This window comes from Condylura cristata, unplaced genomic scaffold (genome assembly GCF_000260355.1).
Source record: "Condylura cristata isolate star-nosed mole 26May11 unplaced genomic scaffold, ConCri1.0 scaffold00030, whole genome shotgun sequence".
NCBI classification, from domain to species: Eukaryota; Metazoa; Chordata; class Mammalia; order Eulipotyphla; family Talpidae; genus Condylura; species Condylura cristata.
In genome coordinates, this window is record NW_004567131.1 from 25099361 (window position 1) to 25118832 (window position 19472).

General features: G+C 33.5%; 1 protein-coding gene across 3 annotated transcripts in view; it reads right to left on the reverse strand.

The window, feature by feature from the left end:
• Positions 1-19472, reverse strand: part of ARHGAP21 (Rho GTPase activating protein 21) — a 94245-nt gene that overhangs the window by 26587 nt on the left and 48186 nt on the right. For all 3 annotated transcript variants that reach the window (XR_001145938.1, XM_012731332.1, XM_012731331.1), the window contains exons 4-8: positions 15855-15947; positions 13598-13676; positions 10952-11006; positions 7802-7831; positions 4646-6530 (exon numbers count right to left, since the gene is read on the reverse strand). Coding sequence is in view for 2 of the 3 variants with exons in the window: in XM_012731332.1 (XP_012586786.1) it covers positions 4646-6530; positions 7802-7831; positions 10952-11006; positions 13598-13676; positions 15855-15947 (2142 nt within the window). In the remaining variant the exon portion in view is untranslated. The remainder of the gene's footprint in view (positions 1-4645; positions 6531-7801; positions 7832-10951; positions 11007-13597; positions 13677-15854; positions 15948-19472) is intronic.

Here is a 19472-nt window from a genome sequence, read left to right on the forward strand (position 1 = left end):
ACCTTAAACTATGCAGCAAAACAAACAAACAATCAGCAATCATATCCAAGCCTAAAAGAAGTACTTTTCAAATTTTAAATGGATCACACATTATCATTTCAGGAAGTTTAAGCAAGGTGATTTGGTTGAGGCTTAACTTTCAAACGGTCAACCCCTAAAGCTTTTACCTGACTCCAAACCCCTAACCTCAGGTCATAGGAATCTTCAATTTCTGTACAAAAAGAAGTACAGTATATGGCTGCCAGAATAAATTACATTAGCAGGTCGTTGATGATGCCAAGTGAGAATGTCTGTGTCCTTCTTTAAAAAATCTGTATGTAGAGACCTAATCTCTAAAGTGATGGGATTTGCAGATGCGGCTTTTGGAGGTGAATAAGTTATCAGGATCTGCCCTTGGGAATGGACTGGTGCCCTTAGAAAGGGAACCCCGGAGAATCGCTATGCTGTTCCCATCCTACGAGTATACAAAGGCTGTGGACCCTCACTAGACTTGACCACTTAAATCTGCTGGCACCTTAATTTTAGAATTCCCAGTCTCCAGAACTACCGAAATACTTGCTGTTTAAGTCACCCAGTCTACTGTTTTTTCTTTTAGCAGCCCCGATGATCTAAGACAGCCACTGCTCGTTATTTGGCACTTCCGTGCCAACCGGAAGTAGATCCATCTTGTTTGGTAGCCACAGTCCTCCCTCAGAGAAGGATTCTATATATTTGCCCCTTGATATGCTCCAGTACCCTGGTAAAAGTATAATTATTTTAGGTATTATAAATTTTAGGCTTCTCAAACCCTTCAAAGGTAGAGATGTATGTACATGTGGCTGCACAGTAAGCACTAATGTATTAGTAGCGCTTACGAGGTACCAGCACCATTCTAAATACTTAAACTACCTGATTTAATTCTTTGAAATTATAGCAAATATTACTTTATAGAATAAAACCCAAGACAGACAGATCAATTAACTGGTGTGAAGTTATTACCAAGTCACAGGATTGGAATTTGAACTCAAATAGTCTAATACCACACTCCTGCTCCTTAAGCATAAAATGTACTCCTTTTCCAAATTGGTGAATAGCTCTGTTTAAAATTCTTAGTTCTGCAAAATATCAGTGGTTTAAATTCTAGTTTTTTAGAAGAAGAGAATGCAATTTAATAGGATGCCAGACTATAATCCTTAAAATTAATTACCCCAAGCCTTAGAGAAATTCTTTCAAGAATGTACTGTAATGATGAAACATGGTTTTGATTCCTTGGTTTAAAAGGTCAAATAATTTTAATTTTGACCAACTCCTAAGAATGGTCTATCATTGTAATGATTAGCATTTTAATCAAGATGACCAATGTTACAAAATTAAACCATTTCCATTTTAAAATCAGTACACTCTGCCTTAAGCTTATCTTAGTTTTACAATTTTCTTTAAAAGCTCCTTACACTTTAGCAATAGAACACATTTTAAATCTCTACGAATCAATTTTACTTAGTGTATGATAACTTAATGTACCAATGAGAATGAAATCTTTTTTCAAAAGCAAGGAGATAACCGAGGCTTTGAAATTAATTCAATAAGGATAAAATTTAATTTTAGTGAAAGTTAAAGCATCCTTCAAAACTGATCTTAACATTTAAATCATACCAATTAGCAAAATTTTTCCAAATGATACATATGCATAAAGTAAGCTGTTTCATTCCTGTTATGGAGTCATGAAACACTGACAAGCTGTGGGCACACTGGACGGTTTTAGAAATGGCTTACATAGTATTACCAGTCTGTCTATTTCTGTAGTGACAACATTCACTGAAGTGGTTTAGATGAGATCTACTATATAAATTCATGTAGAGAATACAGAAAAACAGATGATGAATTTTAAAAAACGGACGGTGCTCTGATAAAATACTTTCTCAAAATAGAGCAACCACACCTTGGGGAGGTGTGGTGATCACCTTTGCCAACATTTGTCTAACAAGATGCTGGGGGATAATGCTTCTTTCAAGAGAATCAGTTTTCTTCCTTGCAAAGCAATTCAACATATTTTTATATTCATTTATTTAAAATAAACTATGGCGTGAATTCAACAAATGTGCAGGGATGAAGCTCAACATATTTTTATATTCATTTATTTAAAATAAACTATGGCGTGAATTCAACAAATGTGCAGGGATGAAGCTCAACATATTTTTATATTCATTTATTTAAAATAAACTATGGCGTGAATTCAACAAATGTGCATGGATGAAGCATTAAGCAAAATGTCAAAGGCAGTTTTTGTATGACATGGAACTTCTGGAGGTAATGTATTCAATGTCCATGTAATTACCTTTTAAAGAAAACTTATGAAACAAGCTGAATTCCAAGAATATTTGCTAATATTGTATATGAGTATGTGTGTGAGCACATACTCTGGGGGGTAACTGTGAGCGAGGACATGTGGGTGGGGCGAGCAGGAACACTGCTTACACACTTCAGAACTGTGCCTTCTTTAGAATAAACATATTTGCCAGTGTGTTAAAGAGAGAAAAAGAAAAGCTAGATATATACTATTTAAACACATACAAATGTGCTATCTTATTTTTATCAGTTATACCAATAAATTTTTTATCCTCTAGGGAAATTTTCTCACTTTAAATGTTTTATAAAATAAGTTAATAGCTTGTAGGCAACATATATACAACAAATTAGGGTATACCAAACTGAAATACTCTAAATAAAATTGTATTATATCCTGTTTAGAAAATTTACAATATTAAGTAGCACATTAGTGATTCTGACAGTCCTAAGATTAAAAACAAACATTTGTGCAACTACTTATACTTAAGATTTAGTCAAATTATTTGTTCTTTTTATTGTCCTTAATCAAATAGACATGCTGTTCTTAGAGAATACTTTGAGAAGCATTGCCAAAAGCCCCTCATTCATTTCAATGTTTATGTCTACCTCACTAAAAATTATATATTTTTAAATAAATAGGCTGGAAAGAGAAATCTGTGTTAGATAAAACTTTAAAGTTGAGTAATAGAAGGATTTCAAAATTAATTCCAGAACTTAGTGAAATGCTGAAAGTTCTTTTAATGCTAATAAATATACACAAACTTAAGATAGTAGAATAGGATTTCTTTTATGAGTCAAAGAGCTAAAGATTCTTAAGCAATAAAAATAGAAGCATAAGAAAGTAGTTTTGATACTAAAAACTAGATAAGCACTAAAATTCACTTTTTATTTCTTGATCATGAAAACTTCAAAATATATACTGACACAACGAGCTGTTTTATTACTCCATTATAATCTGATTATAACGTTATTAATTACAAAGAAAATATGATACCACAAGATGTTATGAAATATAAACAGGTAGTAAGGCTTTTTAAATAAATAAAAAAAAGGTATAAAACAATCATTAGTCACCTACAGTAAAGTCCTATTCTCTGAATTTGGCCTTAAGGGCAGAGAGATGAATATGAGTACAATTTAGATTGAGGTTTCCCACAATAGTTAAACTTGACTGTATCATAATTATAAAAGCCAGAAATTATATGGAACTTTTTTTATTTGTTATAATTTCTAACCATTAACTCAAAATCATCAATCACATATTATTTCAACACATATTTACAGAGTGTTTTTTAAATTCCAGGTGGTATTCTAGGAATTAAGCACACAGAAGCAAACACTTGGAAAAGATCTTAAATCCTGGTTCCTGTGTAGCTTATGCCTTAGCTCTGCAGAGAAGCATTTTATAAAGACACAAAAATAATCAAGTGGAAACAAGTTATCTACATTAATCCCCTTAACAGCAATACAGAATGTCAGGTATTGTGTGTGTAAGGGGGTGGGGCACAACTACTTTTTAGCAGCGATCCAAAGGTAGTAAAGGAGCAAGTTTTGTGAATATCGGTGGAGCATGTTTCAGGACGGGTTGTGGGGCTGGGCTGGGCTCAGAGGCAGGAAGGCTGGTGCAGGGGGGGGTGGGTAAACAGAGGCAGGCAGGGGGCCAGTGGTGTGATGGGGAGGTGGTGGAAACCGTGAGACAGGATTTCAGATTCTATTCCGAGTAACATGGGCAGTACACAGAGGGTTCTGATGAAAAGAGTATCACCAATTTACATTTTAAAATGCCTACTGGCTGCTTTGTGGAGAATGTACTGGAGGTGTGAGCGGACATGAAAGTCTCAGTAAGTAACAGAATAGTATTCTAGAAGGGGTACAAGCTTGTCTTCTATGTACATTTTCAGTAAAAATTTAAGTATTTTTTTCCAAATCTACTCCAGGATTTATAAAGTAACTTGACAATGAAAAGATGTTGAGCACTGTTTTAAGTGAAAGATTACTAATGACCAGAACTATTCCACTTGGCTCCTAATTCAGATGAATCACCTACTAGGTACAGTTTAGCTTGTTAAGCCCCTTGGCCCCAGATGATGGGAATTTGTTTAATCAAAGTAAACATTAAAAAACAAGTGTTGAGTACATACAATTTGTTTTTAAAGAAAGGAAAAAATTTAAAAAGGAAATTAATTTTTGAGGGCAAAATACCTCTGGATGTAGCACAGTGTAGAAAATTCAGAGCAAATGTTTTTAAAATCATGGTGAAACAATACCCATATGATGAGATTTGTTGAACATAGTAGCCAATGGCTATAAATGAGCTCACCGATAAATGGAATAGAAGCCAAGGAGTCGCCAGGTGGACTGGTACCTGAGGCCTTCCTCTCCTCCATTCTTTTCATGTGCACCTCGCGGCGTGCGTCATTGGGCAGCCAGCAGGTAGTGTCTGACCCTGTCTCCTGGTCATTCACAGCCAGGATGTAAGACTGATGCCTGAGTGGCTGCGGTGTTTGGCGGCCAGATGGAGGTTTTTCTCTTAGGATGACAGCTTCTTTATTATCTAAAGTATTTGATTGCTGAATTTCAGCCTCTTGTACATTTAAATCTTGAGTCCTCTGAGACAATTCTAAATCTGAAGTGCCAGAATTTTCACTCACCAGAGGGACAGGTTTAACAGAAATTCCAGATTGAGAGGGGTTTTTCCCAGTCTCCACTTGGTGACTGGGGACATTTTCAGGTTTTAAACATATCTGTTGATTCAGTAGACTGTTTTGATGCAAGTGATTTACTGGTCTTTGGTCTTTGACAGAAACAAGTGAGTTCTGGCTAAATGGTGGTTTTGCGACTTGTGTAGAAGGCGCTTTCAGAGAATTACTTCGGACTTTTATAAGAGGTGACCTGTCTTGTGAACTACCTCGAGACTGTGACATTCCACAAGTAGTTTGAAAATTTCTGTTTGACTGCAGTGGTTTTAGATCTGGTGGAGTTTTTTTGAACTGAGACGCAGAACCCAATCCTCTGCAGGTCACTCGCCTGTTATCAGAATTAACACTTGGAGCCACGGTGAAATTTGGACCTCGAAAAGATTTATGAATTTCTTGTTGCCTAGATCTTTCATAAATGCCTCGTCTATCATCCTGTTCAGTAAAACCACTCCACTTATAAGTCTGTTTTCGCTCTCCATTTGAATCGGGTACTTGATTTTCAGAACTGACATTTTCTAAAGTTTCACCCTGCCCCTCGATATAATCCCATGAACGAGTTCTATGATTGCTAAAACTAACAGCTGGAGAGGTCAGTGCTCCTTGCGACGCACTTCGGGGACAGTACTTCATCAATACGGAATCCTCCAGGCGCTCCTGGGACACGCTGCGCTGCCGGATCTGCACAGAGGGGGGCCCTCGGTCATGGGAGGTGCTTCGGCGTCGTACCTGCAAAGTGGTGCGGTTTGGTACCACCTGGTTGTAATCTGTTGTGCTTTGAGCTGCTGCTCTTAGGCTATCTAGTCTTTCTTGAATTGTCCGACAACCCATGTGTAATCGTCTATTGTCAATATACTCTTTGTAAGTTTTGTAATTTCTCCAGTCTATGTGCTGATGGGAATTTGGAGAATAATGATTAGCGGATACAGGAGAATCCACAGCTTGAGGTCTACTGCTTGAGATTCCTTCTGAATGTCCACTGTAATTGCCAGATTTCAGTAAAATTCCAGAAGGTTCTGATGACCTGGGCCCTGATGTCTGCTGAATTAGGTGGGCAGTGGGAATTGATGATGATGGTGATGTGGTTCTTGACACGGTTTTCAAAGAGGTCTGTTCATTTACGCCATACCTCACTTCTTCAGTTCTATGTGAAGGAACTGTATGGTTGCTTCTATTAGTTAACAAATCTACAACCTTCTCAGAAGGCACAATGACAGTCCTTACACTTTCATTGCAAACACACACTGCTGTGTTTGACTTTGCAACGTCTGTTGGTGATGGAGGCACTTGTATTTCCATTCTGTAAGCCCTGGCAGGTTGTGTCAGCACTGGCGTACTGGTTTGCTGTTTGTTCGAAGATGAGTCTGGAGGAGATATTTCAACTGGCTGTGCCACGGCTGAAGGGGCAGGTGGCAGCCAAGGATAGCAGACTGGTGGTGGTTCAGGTATGTTGCGGGCATTGCCACTGTAGGCTTCATTGCCTTTCAGGTAGGCATCCTGAGAATATGCCTACATGGAAATGAAAGAAAAGTGTCATTACAGTGTCACCTGAAATGCAGTAAAAGGACAGTAATTTCTGTTCTTACAGTGCATTCTTTTATGGTGCCCTACCTTGGTCTTGAATGACATTCACTACAGCATGCATGCAAACACACACAAAGTTACTCCTCAAATTGGAAAAGGGTTTTCTTTTAGAAATCAAATAAATTGTAGAATTTGTAACAAATATCTCCTAATTTCTCAAAAGATCTGAAACATGGAATTTTCCTTCAACCAATTAGATATAGTCATGTTACTTATAGGACTTGTGATTTTTCAGCAGTCGACATGTTAAATGGCTGCCTACTAAATCTCAGCAAAAGAAAATTCTGATCTTTTGCCAGACTACAGGTGAAGATAATAAAAATTTTATTGAAATACATTTTAAGCACTACTGTTATCATAAATATAATTTATTGAATTGTCTTACCAATTAATGATTACTGAATACCTAAAAATAATCTATTTTGATAAATTATATCTTTAAATAGCCATGCTAAATATCCTAATATTTAAACTAAGAGATGTATATGTATGTTTAAGAAGTATATAATATTAAGAGATTTAAACATATGAAAAAAGGTATTTCACTATTTTTATGTAATTTATATTTTTATCCTGAGCTAATACAAAGTATAGTGTACAAATTTATTTGGTCTCTTTTACTGATCATAAGGAGACATTATTATAAATAGGCAGGTATGCACCTCAAATAGCTAATTTCACAGTTGAGAGTTACTAACAATCTTTTTAAAACCTTAAAAATAACTGAATTTGAATAGCTATTCTACAAAACACAGCCAATCAATGCAACTCAGGACTGAGTTTCACATCAGACAGTGAGGTGTGGTATCATATTACATATCCTCCCCTGATCAAAACAAAAACAATTCAAGACTATCATCATATCCTATCTTTGCATTAGACAGCTAGCAAAGCTCAAGTGCAGCCACAAACATAACACAACAGCAAAGTATTAGGGAAAGAAAGAAGGTGAGAGAATCAAAAATACAAGTGCAGATAAATATTGTTTTAATACCAGTTATATACAGGATACAAAAGAAAACCAAACATAAAAATAAAAAATAAACCACATATCACAAATACATTCTGCAAATTAGTAAGATTAACTCTATCAAAGGATTGCTCTAAGCAAACTTAAAATTTTAATAGATTGACTTATTACAAATTTATAAAACGTTACTTAAAAAGCAAGGAAATGGCTTCTGTGCATTTCTTACCAGAGCTGTGACATCCTTTGTAAATTGTAGCTAGCAGAAAATAGGAAAACATAGTAGAAGCTGCTTACTGACATAAAGACAGAATCATGTTGTCATATTGATGCTGGAAACAGCAAGCTAAAAATACATCTATACTGATTTCTCTGGAAGGTACCAAGAGAGATAAAGGGAAGTGAAGCATAAAGAATAACTTCAGTATCCTTCTGACCATCTTTTTCCCAGGTTTTTCTCATGTTCTTATCTGATTTGTCTACCATTCTTGAAAGCAAAATACTTTTGGTGATATGCATTCCTAACCGCTATTTTCTTCAACATGCACTGCTGTCTGATAACGTGCTAGAAAGCTTCCCTTTCTACAAGAGCAACATTGATGTCTCTCATTTCCCCTGAGCTTCTTCCATCTCTGCTTCCAGATGACGAAACAAATGCTCTATTATGCATTTAAAATAGTACAACCTCCTCCTTCCCCTGTAAATCAGAGCATAACCACAAGCTGTCAGCTGACTGCTGCTGCTGTTACCTATGATTTGGGGAAAAAAGAGCAACTGTTTTTATCAAATACATTTCATCCCCAAACTAAGATCTTTTAACACTGTACCTTTTGTGCTGTTTTGTTAGTCTGTGAAAATACTGAACAGGCACAAAAATATTACTCCCAGAGTAATTTATTTTAACTCACAATGAATTTTATAGTACCTAAGCTAGAATGCAGTGAGAAATTAATCTTTAAGACACAAATACAGTCAATTAAAATATATGTTTTAAGTATGTACACTAACACAACAAGCCCATCTTTTTAATGCTGATTACATTCACACCAATACAGGAAACTGTGTCAGAATGAGTGAACTCAGTTACATTACATCCCACAGCATGTCTGTGTGGTTTTATTAAATGTCACTTTAAAAGAAGTAGAAGGGGAGTGTCCTGTGGTAAGGAAAGCCTCGCTGGTAGACTCCTTGACTTTTCAGAACCTCTACTACATTAATATGTTGTAAAATCTGAGGATATTGCAAACATATTCAACAATGGAAGCATTTTTTACCCCCAGAAAGTATGTAACATCATTAGAATTTCTGCTGGGGAAGGCTGTTCCTCACATTCAGTTTTCTTTATAATGAATATTCTACTTCACAGGGAGAAAATACATATTTTAAAAAATATTTTTGCATGAGAGAATAAAACAAATATTTTTAAAGTCCTTTATTGAACATTTTAACTTCAAATTTTTAGAAGTATTTCTTGTAAATGGTTTTTAAAATGCCAGGTTTGGGGTTTTAAAATAGCTTTAAAAAATGACACTTGTAGATACTCCAGCTAAAAACATCTATACAAAAAGGCAGTTACCACATCCAAATGTCCACTAGGAAACATCATATGGTATGCAATAATCATGTAAATTTTTTTTTTGAAATTAAACTATATGGTACATTCAAATATGAAAGAAGCTTAGATTTAAAGATTCTCCTTTACTAATAAGTTTATAGCTGTTAATTTCTTATAAAAATATAACTTAACACATTTTAAAAATGAACTGTTACAATATACCAGAAACCTTTACAATGAACCTGGTAGATCTGAGTGCTCAATTAACCTACCGAACCCAATTTTGCCTGTATTTGTACACTTTGAATTTTACCTTTATTTTAAATGTATTTACCTCAACTAAAACACAGTTAAAACCAATTAATCTAAGGATCTAATGATCACATCATTAGAACTTTACTCCTTCCAGTACTACAACTTACACTGTTCCAGTGTCTTCACCTTGGAAAGAATCCACTGGAGAGACGAGTTTAGTTTGGAAGTGTTCACTGCATGCACATATGATCTAATCATCCTGTCTGTAGAACGGACTCGACAGAATCCCCTATTTACTGCTCATCATGACATTCATTGCCTCCACGGGTTAGGTCTGCTGCTCCCTCACTACACTGAATTACCAGGATAGAAACTCCTCAATGAGCTCCACCTGCCTGGGAAACCCACAGGGGACAGCTCTACCTTCCTCTCCACAGAACTGCGTCCTGAAGAAAGGTAATTTGTTAACAACAAAAAGCTACTCCTAAATAAAATCAACCAATTTGAAGAACATAAGTTAATCTCCATGGACTTTAGCTAATTATATTTTACTTGACAATGAATAAATCAAGTCAGTCAGCTTTAGAAATACTTTGTATAAAAAAGTTTACAGATTATTAAAGACTTTTAATGAGTGAAGTTCAATTAATGCCTTACTAATGAATAACATTCCTATTTCTATTCCCACCACAAAGATTCCATAAGTTTCCTATTTTTCTTAAGACAGGGGTAAACAACCCACTATTCACCAAAAGGAATTGAAAACACACAAACTTCATCAGCCATTGCCATTTTTTAGATCTAATTATAAATGGTTTTGCTCATGCTGCTTTATTCTACTAAGCTGCAAAATCAAGTTAAGAAAAGTATTATTTTCTAGAATGAAATTTATCTATTTTATCCTGTTTGCCTTAAACAATACTTAACATGAATAGAGTTAAGTATTCCAATGATTTATTGTCTTCCTAAAGCTGAGTAAAAAAATTTTAGACTAAATGTAAAGCTTTCAACGATATTATTTCCTTTCCTCTCAAAGACCTTAACATAACTTTCCTTCGATTGTGAACATTACTTCTAATGAGTGAACTGATAACTGTTAACCAAATTGCTTGCTAAGTTAATTTACAAATAGTTATATTTATTGGAAAACTGGGAAATGTCATCATAAAATGTCTGTCCGTGTGTGTGTGTCTGTCTGTCTGTGTGTGTGTGTGTATAAAAGATTCTAATTCCTAGAGATATGTATTTGTACCTTGAGGTTTGGCATTTGGTCAAAGGACTACTTAGATTAATAAACAATGAAACTCTAGGAATTCCATTCCAAATGACAATAGTAAAAATCATGGGTAATCAATGAAAAAATCTCTTGTTGCTTAACTACAAAATATATGACAATGTGATTATTTTTTTTAATGAGAGGATGGAAGCAGAATTTCAGACTGCTAAATGAGCCCGAGGGTTCCTGTTTCCCTTCAGGATCATTATTTATTCAGTCCACCTCCATTTTAAAGAATTTTTATTTCACAACATTCATGACGATAAAACGATTTATATTTAAATAAAACTTACCACTTGGAGAATGTCTTCATCTTTTGGCATAACACTAAGTTCCAATGTTGTATCACTAAAATCGAATATACATATACTATTTTAGGAGAGGTAAAAATGTTTAAGGAAAATATAAAAGAAAAATAGTTAACTCAGTTTTTTTTATAATAGCTTATTTTTACATCATTTTGTGCCTTTTCCATCTCAGTTGTAATCCCCATGGGCTTCCCATCACCAAATCACCCATGTGCCATTACCACAGTCCAGTGCACTTCCCTACCTCCATCGTTTTTGATCCCATTCTTCACTCCACCCCCATAAAATGTCTCTGCTATATAGTTGTTCATTATTATTATTATTTTCTCCCCGGTCCTTTATACTCCTGCTATGTAATTCAGGTATTTTTTTTAATTGTTAATGAGTTTAAATTTGGTTTTAAAAACTTTTTACTTTTCAAGTTCAAGTCATTAAAATGAAGTTACTTTTATACATATAAAGCAATTATGCAAAAGAGAACACCCTGCCATATGTTTGAGATAATCTCAGTCAAGTCTTTATGAGTTCTCATTTAGAAACATAAAGAACATTAATTAAACATCCTGGAACAAAACTTCTTAGTATATAACTATTTATTATTTTACTTCAAGTATAGAAAAAAATTTGAAATTTTACCACTATTTTTATCAAGTTTGAAATATATTAACATAAGACTAACCAAAGAACCCACAACAAACTTAACATTTTAAACAATATTAAACATCCTAATTTTGAAATATTCCCTTTTGGCTGCAAAGTTAAGAAGATCAGAGTTCACTATCAAGTCTATCAAAAGGACTCCTTCATTTTTAAAAAAGCAATACAGCATCCAACTATTACATTTCTTCTTTAAGACTTAACTTTAAAATTTTTATAGGAATAACTCAGCCTTTTAGTACTGCAAATTTCCTGTTAAAAATGATAGAGTTTTTCTAGGTTTAAAAAAGTTCAAAGGATAAATTATACTGATTATTGAGACCTGGAAGTACATTTAGACAAAGCAAGATTAGCAATGCTTTCCACATCAAATGTTTCCATCAATGACCTAACAATTTCAGATTGTTAGGTAATTTCCCTGTATAGACAGAGATCAAGAAATGATCAAACAACAACAAAACCTATTGGTATATACTGGTGTTTCTTTTAGGTAGATAGATGTGAACCCTTGTTTTTAGGTTCATAAAGACTGAGAGAATTGTAAGCCAATAAGAACCAGTAGCTAAATTAATCTAACTAGTAAAATCTGTAGAACCTGTATTTCATTATTTAGAGTTGGTAAAAAGTACATACTGATATTAAGATATAAATTTTTCTGCTGGGGTACATTTTTACCACAATACACTGTAGAATTTCAGTAACTTTGTGCTGCATTATCCATTTGCTATCAACTGCAGACAAAAGGAACACAATTTCTTTTTTAAATAAAATAAGAGAATGAAAAACAGCATTTCTCTGTTTTTCAAATTGGTTTACTGGCTGGCTCAAAAACTATGGCTGTAAATCCAAAGTGTGATTACTATGAAAAAAAGAATTGCACCAGTAACAAAAAATTTAATGTGGATTTTGAGGAAAACAACAATAAGTGTGATTTCTTGAAGAAATGATATTTTTAAAGAGATATTAATAAATACACTAAAAATCTTTAAACTATAGGCTGACAAAACATATTGATATGTTTATGAAAGAGCCAAATTATTTCAAGAAAAAGAAAATCTTGGTGGATCTCTCAAAGGCTTGACCCCCAAGTCTTTAAAATCAAACAGGTATTTTCAAATCAAACAGGTATTTTAAAATCAAACAGGTATCACAGTCATGTATATCTTGAATCCAATGTTAAAGGCAAGACTTAAGATTTACTTTCTCTAAGAATCTCATTAAATATTAAAATGGTGAGAGCACACCACTAAACCATAATCACATCATTTAACTGCAAAAATGACAATGTATTAGGACATTAGGATGAATAATTTAGTGAATGAACTGCTTTAGACATGGCTAGCGGATCCTTTGGAACTTCAGAAAATAAAGAACTTTGCTTCAATTTAGACAGGTGGGTATGGTGAATATAAAGCAATGAGTAATCCAAAGTTACTGTATTTAAATTTGGAAAGAATCTCTTTTAATAGTGATAACATGAAAATCAGATCTCAGAGTAATGGCCTATTCTTGACAGAAATTTACTCTCTGCGGTTTTCAATTTCTTTATAATTGAAAAATATTTTCTAGGTATATTTCAGAGAGAATAGGCCTCAGTTATCTTGAAGTTCCATAGATGGTCAGTCTATAAATATTTACCTTTAGAACTCAAAATTCTATCATATTATTCTATCAGGAAGTAGGAAGACGAATTAAAAGAGAATTTCTTGCTTTCTCAGTTAAGCCAAATATACAGATTTAAGCCAGGAATATTAGTCAATGCTATTTAAATATAACTTAGTAAGAGATTTTTAAATTTGCCACATATTTCATACCTAAGAACTTTAAAAAGCATTATCCACTTTAAGCACTTATACATCTCTCCACATCACCCCAATTCCTTATAGTAATACAAAACTGTATTAAACCTACTTGCTCCATTGAATGATAAAAATCCATCTTTGGCCCAAATTAATCACATTTCATGAATCTTACCTGTTCTGAATTAAAGCAATTACTTGGGAATAGGTTTTTCCAATAACACTTTCTCCATTGACTTTTATAATTCGGTCACCTTCAAAGAGGATTAACAGAACACATGAGGAATTGCTTTTAGAATTCACTTCTGATTCCCAATTTCAAGTTATATTACAAAGCTATAGAAATCAAAACAGTATGATATTGGTATAGAAAAAGACTCACATATCAGTGGAACAGAGAGTTCAGAAATAAGGCTACAAATAGGTGGTAAATGAATTTACAACTCCAAGTAGCCAAGACTATAAATGGGAAAAGAATGATTTCTTCAATAACTGGTGTTAAGAAAATTGAAAAGCCATATGCAAAAGTGTGGAATTGGGTCACTTTCTTACACCATACAAACTAAATGTCCATCATTGAATGAATGAATGAATGAAATATATATATAGATAGAATGGATTACTCAGTCATAAAACAATGAAATCTTGCCATTTATAATAACATGAATAACTGACTGAAAAAGACAGACACTGTACAATCTTTTTTACATGTGGAATTAAAACAAAAAGGTTAGCGAAATAAAAACCAAGCTTATTGATAAAAGAACAGACCGCTGGTTGCTAAAGGTAGAATGTGGAAGGTGAGCAAAATGTGAAAGGGATCAAGAGGTACAAACTTTTCATAATAAAAATAAGTCATGGGGCTATAATGCACAGCATGGAGACTATAGTTCATACTATAGTGCATATTTGTCAGTTGCTAAGAGAGTAGATCTTAAAAGCTATTATCACAAGTAAAAATTCTTGTAACTATGTATGGTGACAGGTATCAACTGTATTTTGCAACATACAAATATCAAATCATATTATACATCTGACACTAATATATTATATGTCAATTGTACCTCAATAAGTCACTTCTGAATAATTCTGAAATATTTGATATATACTGATAAATATTTGATATATACCAAAGGTGGTATATTCTTATTCATTTTAAACGTATCTTCTACAAAAATGAAGCCAAATTTTAATATACACAGCTTCTTATAAAATATAGCTGTTTTAATTCTAGAGTTCTAGTCACTGATGAATTTAGAAACCTCACAAGATATAATTGCCAAGTAATCACAATATACTCTTTACTCCCCATCATTGTTTTCTGAGTTGTAGTACTACTATCCTCTGTCTATCCAACCACTTCTAATAGAGAAGTGCTATTCAATAGGCTTCACTGTTTTACTTCTAGTATTAGTACAGCTGATCTCCTTGTAGTATTCTCTCCAATTCTTTATTTATTGATAAGTGCTGTATTGCAGAGCTTAAATGTGCATGTGTACATAGTTTTGACTTCACATATATTAATGTATTTTTCATCTTAACAAGGAAAAGGATATATAGGTTACCCAGAAACATGCAAGGTAGTAGAAAGTAAAAGACTGAGAAAGAACAAATGTGAGAGAGGGAAAAAAAGTACTTTCTGTATGTTTATCAGAGCATCTCCATTTCATATTCTCAACCTCGGGAAGCTTAGACTATGGCAGATGATATATTCTAGGTCATGGAATCCCACATGTTTACTGATATACATACTGTTATGGACATTATACTTACTTTAAGTGTGCTGAAAAATATAACTCACAAATTAACAGTGCAATCTAATAAATTTTAGCAATTACACCCACTATTAATAATATCTGTAGCTTAAAAAGACATTTCATTCAAAGGTCAGGTAAAAGATATTTTTTCATTAATTCCCATAATAAAATATATCTCTACTTTGGTCTTGTTAAAAATCACAAATATTTTAGAACAACTATCTGACCACTTCACTGATAGCTATAAAAGCAACTGGGCTTACACTAAAGTGAAGATTTATGCTACTCCTTGTGATGTAAATTACTTAATTATGTACTTCCAGAAGTAGGAGTTTCAAGAGTATTTCAACTATGTCATAAATAATCTTGATTGTTTTGTTACTTCATGATTCCTGGTGAAAATTAAGTGTACCAAAGAGGTTTTTTAAAAGGACATCCAGGAGGTCATTAGCTGAAAGGTAACTTAAAATACCCACATTTTATGAAATTTTGTAACAGGTTCAAACCTGTTCATTTGGTAAGAAGAAAGGTATATAACTAATTAGGTCCAAAAATAGTGATAACTGATGTTATAACTAACATCATGTTAGTAATGTTAGAAAAAAAAATACAGGGGGAAAATGAAATATGGAAGAAAGAAATTAAGTAAATAAAGAAATTGGAGGTATTCAATACCTGTGCATAAACCAGCTTCAAAAGCAGGCCCTCCTTCTTTAACCTGTTTCACAAATATGGTATCCATTGGTTCCAAGCGGTTTCTCTGTTTTCCTGAGGGACAATTTAAAAAATTCCAAAGCATTATTTTACTTAAAAATATTTTATTAGAACACAATAATAAAAAGTTAGTTGGGGAGCAAGATCACAACTTGTGAAAAATTTAGAAAATTTCACTTACACATAAACTAAAATAATTTAATTTAGTTTTAATTTCTTCTTTTTAAAAAAGATTTATGTATTTATATATACAGAACTGGGGTACAGTCCAGAGATGCAGGAGCGGTGAGAGGATTCACTAGAGACAGAGTGGGGAGCAGAACAGGCTGACTGACAAAGTACACTACTGAGGGGAGTAGTGGGTAGGTCAGGAGAGGTCTGCCACACCTTGTGAGTCATCTCCGGGGCAGGGACCGAACTCATGCTGAAGTGGCTTTAACTTCTTAGTGCTGTGCTTTAACCCACTGCACTATCAGGGAGGGCCTAGTTTTAATTTCTATAAAGAAAATATTAATTCTACAATGACTGCTATTGCAAAATTAAAGACTTAGCCATTGACAACTCATTTTATATAGTAGGGCTGAAAATAATATGAAGATTAACTTGACTATAACATAGGTCAAACTTGAAGCAAGCACTATTATATCTGCTGAGAGTTGTCACTTAAATTCTTGTTTATTTTCCTTTCTGGCCTATCTCCAAAATGTTGTCTTTGTTATTGCTAGCTATTCAACAATCCTTCTGGATATCTTTTCCCACAGATATCCCTTAATTACACGCAGATTTCATTAAGAAACATAACTTTCCAATTTTCATTTCCCCTGATGTTCTGAGTTAAATATTTCGCTCATTAATTTTAAGAGTGTTTTTCTGTAAGTATATGCGGTCTACAAATCTGCTGGAACTGTAAACTGCAAGTATCAAGTGTAATGTGTGCCATTTAATTTGTTGCTTCTTTAGTTTCTGCAAGTCAGTTTCTAAATATGCAAAACTAAAAGTCTGATCCCACATTATGGAAATTCACTAGGAAAAATACTCCTTCCCTTCCCTCGATAATTCTGAGTAAAAGCCTCTTTCAACTCATCTGTATTTTATAATTTCTCAACTTTTGAGAACATGTAAGATATGTTTCAAATCAGTGCTAAGTACTTTATTCAAGTGTCATTTCCTTGACTTACCAAAAGTAAAGGGAAATGTGTTATTTTTAATATACACAAATAAATCTGTTTGAAAAAAAAGACAATGCTTTCACATGGATGAGAATGGCTAAAATGGCCAGTTACCAAAATGTCCTATTTTATGCTACTTAATATATTTAAAAAGACTTAAACAGGAAAACATAAACATATATATATATATTTATTTATTTTAAGTTGAATATTACACTTTGAAATCACAAAGAATGCATATGCTTTTTACATTACAGTAAATATGCATAGTTGGGGGAAAATAACTTGAGAAAAATATATATATACACACATATATGTAGTAGTTGGTACTCAAATACTGGATGACTGTCCAGGTGGATACAATTTTCCTACTCCATATCCAGTATGGTGTAGTAGCTAAGAGTTCAGATCACATGACCACATTACATGTTTTAAAACCCTAGCACTACATTTATTTTCTAAGTAGGGTTACTAGATTTTGTAATATTTGGCACATACTTTACTAAATTCACAAATTTATTAGTTATATATTAGAAATTCCAATTTAATTGGACATCCTTTATTTTATCTGCCAATCCTATCTCCAAGGGATTTTTAAAAAAATGATATATTTGGATCTTAGGTCTTAGTTTACACATTTAAAAAATGAAAATGATGACAGTTATTTCCACCTGGCAAAAGTACTGTGAGGATTCAAACAGAAAATACATTAAAATGCATATATAATGCCTAATATAAGTAGGTATTTAATAAAAAAGTTTAAGTACTCTTCCTGTGCTAGTCTGATAAGCTTTAGATAAGCTCATATACAGACAGTGACTGAGGTCAGGGACACAACATGTCACAGTGCAAATGCGTGATGAGTAGTAGTTGAAAAGTGGTCATGTGATAGAGAAAGCTGAGGCACAGAGGCCAAGAGAAAAGAACACTAAAGAAACAAAGGCAGCAAAATAAGACAGACTATAGTAAAAACAGCAATATATAGCACTGCTTAAAAACAACAACAACAACAAAAACAACAGCATATACACAAACTACACAGGACTTCAGAGAACGGGTTCTAAACTCAGACAGCTAATATATGGCCTGTGGGCTTGGTCCATTAGGACAATTTAAATGTCTGATATCCTTCTTTAGAGAATGCTGAAGTCAAAATCATTTGCAACGCTAAACTTATTTCAAAAATTAACATATTAAATATATGAAGCAAACAGACTAGGCAGACTTATTATATTGAGACAACAAAATGTGAACTATGCCAGTTACAAGAAAGACACTATGATGAAGACACCAGAGAAACATACATAGGTCAAGGAACCCTATAGTTCTGCAGACAAGAAAAATGAATTTCTTCGAAAAGAATGAAGACTATATATGCTACACAAAGAAATACAAAGAAATACTACCCCATATTTTAACCAAAAGCAAAAACTAGAAAATAATGGCTATCACAGAGGTTAAGGTATTTTTTTTTCTTCTCAAACATGCTACTGAACAATTTTTTTTTAAAAGAACCCAATCTTCTCAGCTTTAAAATGAGATGTTTTTAAAGTATTCTTTTTATTGATTTCTACGATGTTAAAAATACCTGTCTCTCTATATAAGAGAAGGCTGTTGCAATTTAACTGTGCATCAATGTAAACGTTCTATACATGTCCTGGAAGAAATATACCTTTCACAAGGGTGGAGGGTTGAAGAGACACATCACGTAAAAGAATATCAAAGCTTAAGCATTAACTAGAGAACATCAATTAAATAGCTTAGTGAAATCATTCCTTATCTTTTAGAACAAAAATAATTGAAACCACAAGGCAGAATGAAGTCGACAGCTATCAAAGTGAAGTTGGAATGATGAAAATTGATCTTTATTTCTCTGAGGGATAATAGTCACAGAAAAGAAAAAAAAAACAGGGTAAGTAGAATTCACTGTGCAAAAATTAGGAATTATGGTCCCATTAAGGCAAAAAACTGTAAGAGCAGTAGTAACAAATGTCGAATCCTGGCTCAAGAGCAGGAGTGGAATAAAAGGCACTTATCCATCCTTAACATTATTACTGTCTTATAAAAATGGATAGAGGCGACGCTAAAATGTTAAGATGACAAAGACATGTGGAAAAGCGCTTGGAAGTTATATTTTTGCCTATAGCTGTCTTTTAATTGGTGAAAACAGACTTCTGATAGTTAATTTTGGAGCTCCGATTTGCTGGTGGCATATCAAATGATCTTCTGAGACCAACAGAGACACATTGCCCAAAAACAAAATCCACATGTATCATTGATAAATGCACCCTATATGATAAGTAGACAGATCCAAATTAAGAAAACTGGTATGGCAGACTACTGAGCACTCTTTCCCCCCTGGCAAAGGCAGGAGCACTAATGATATATATATATATATATATATACACAC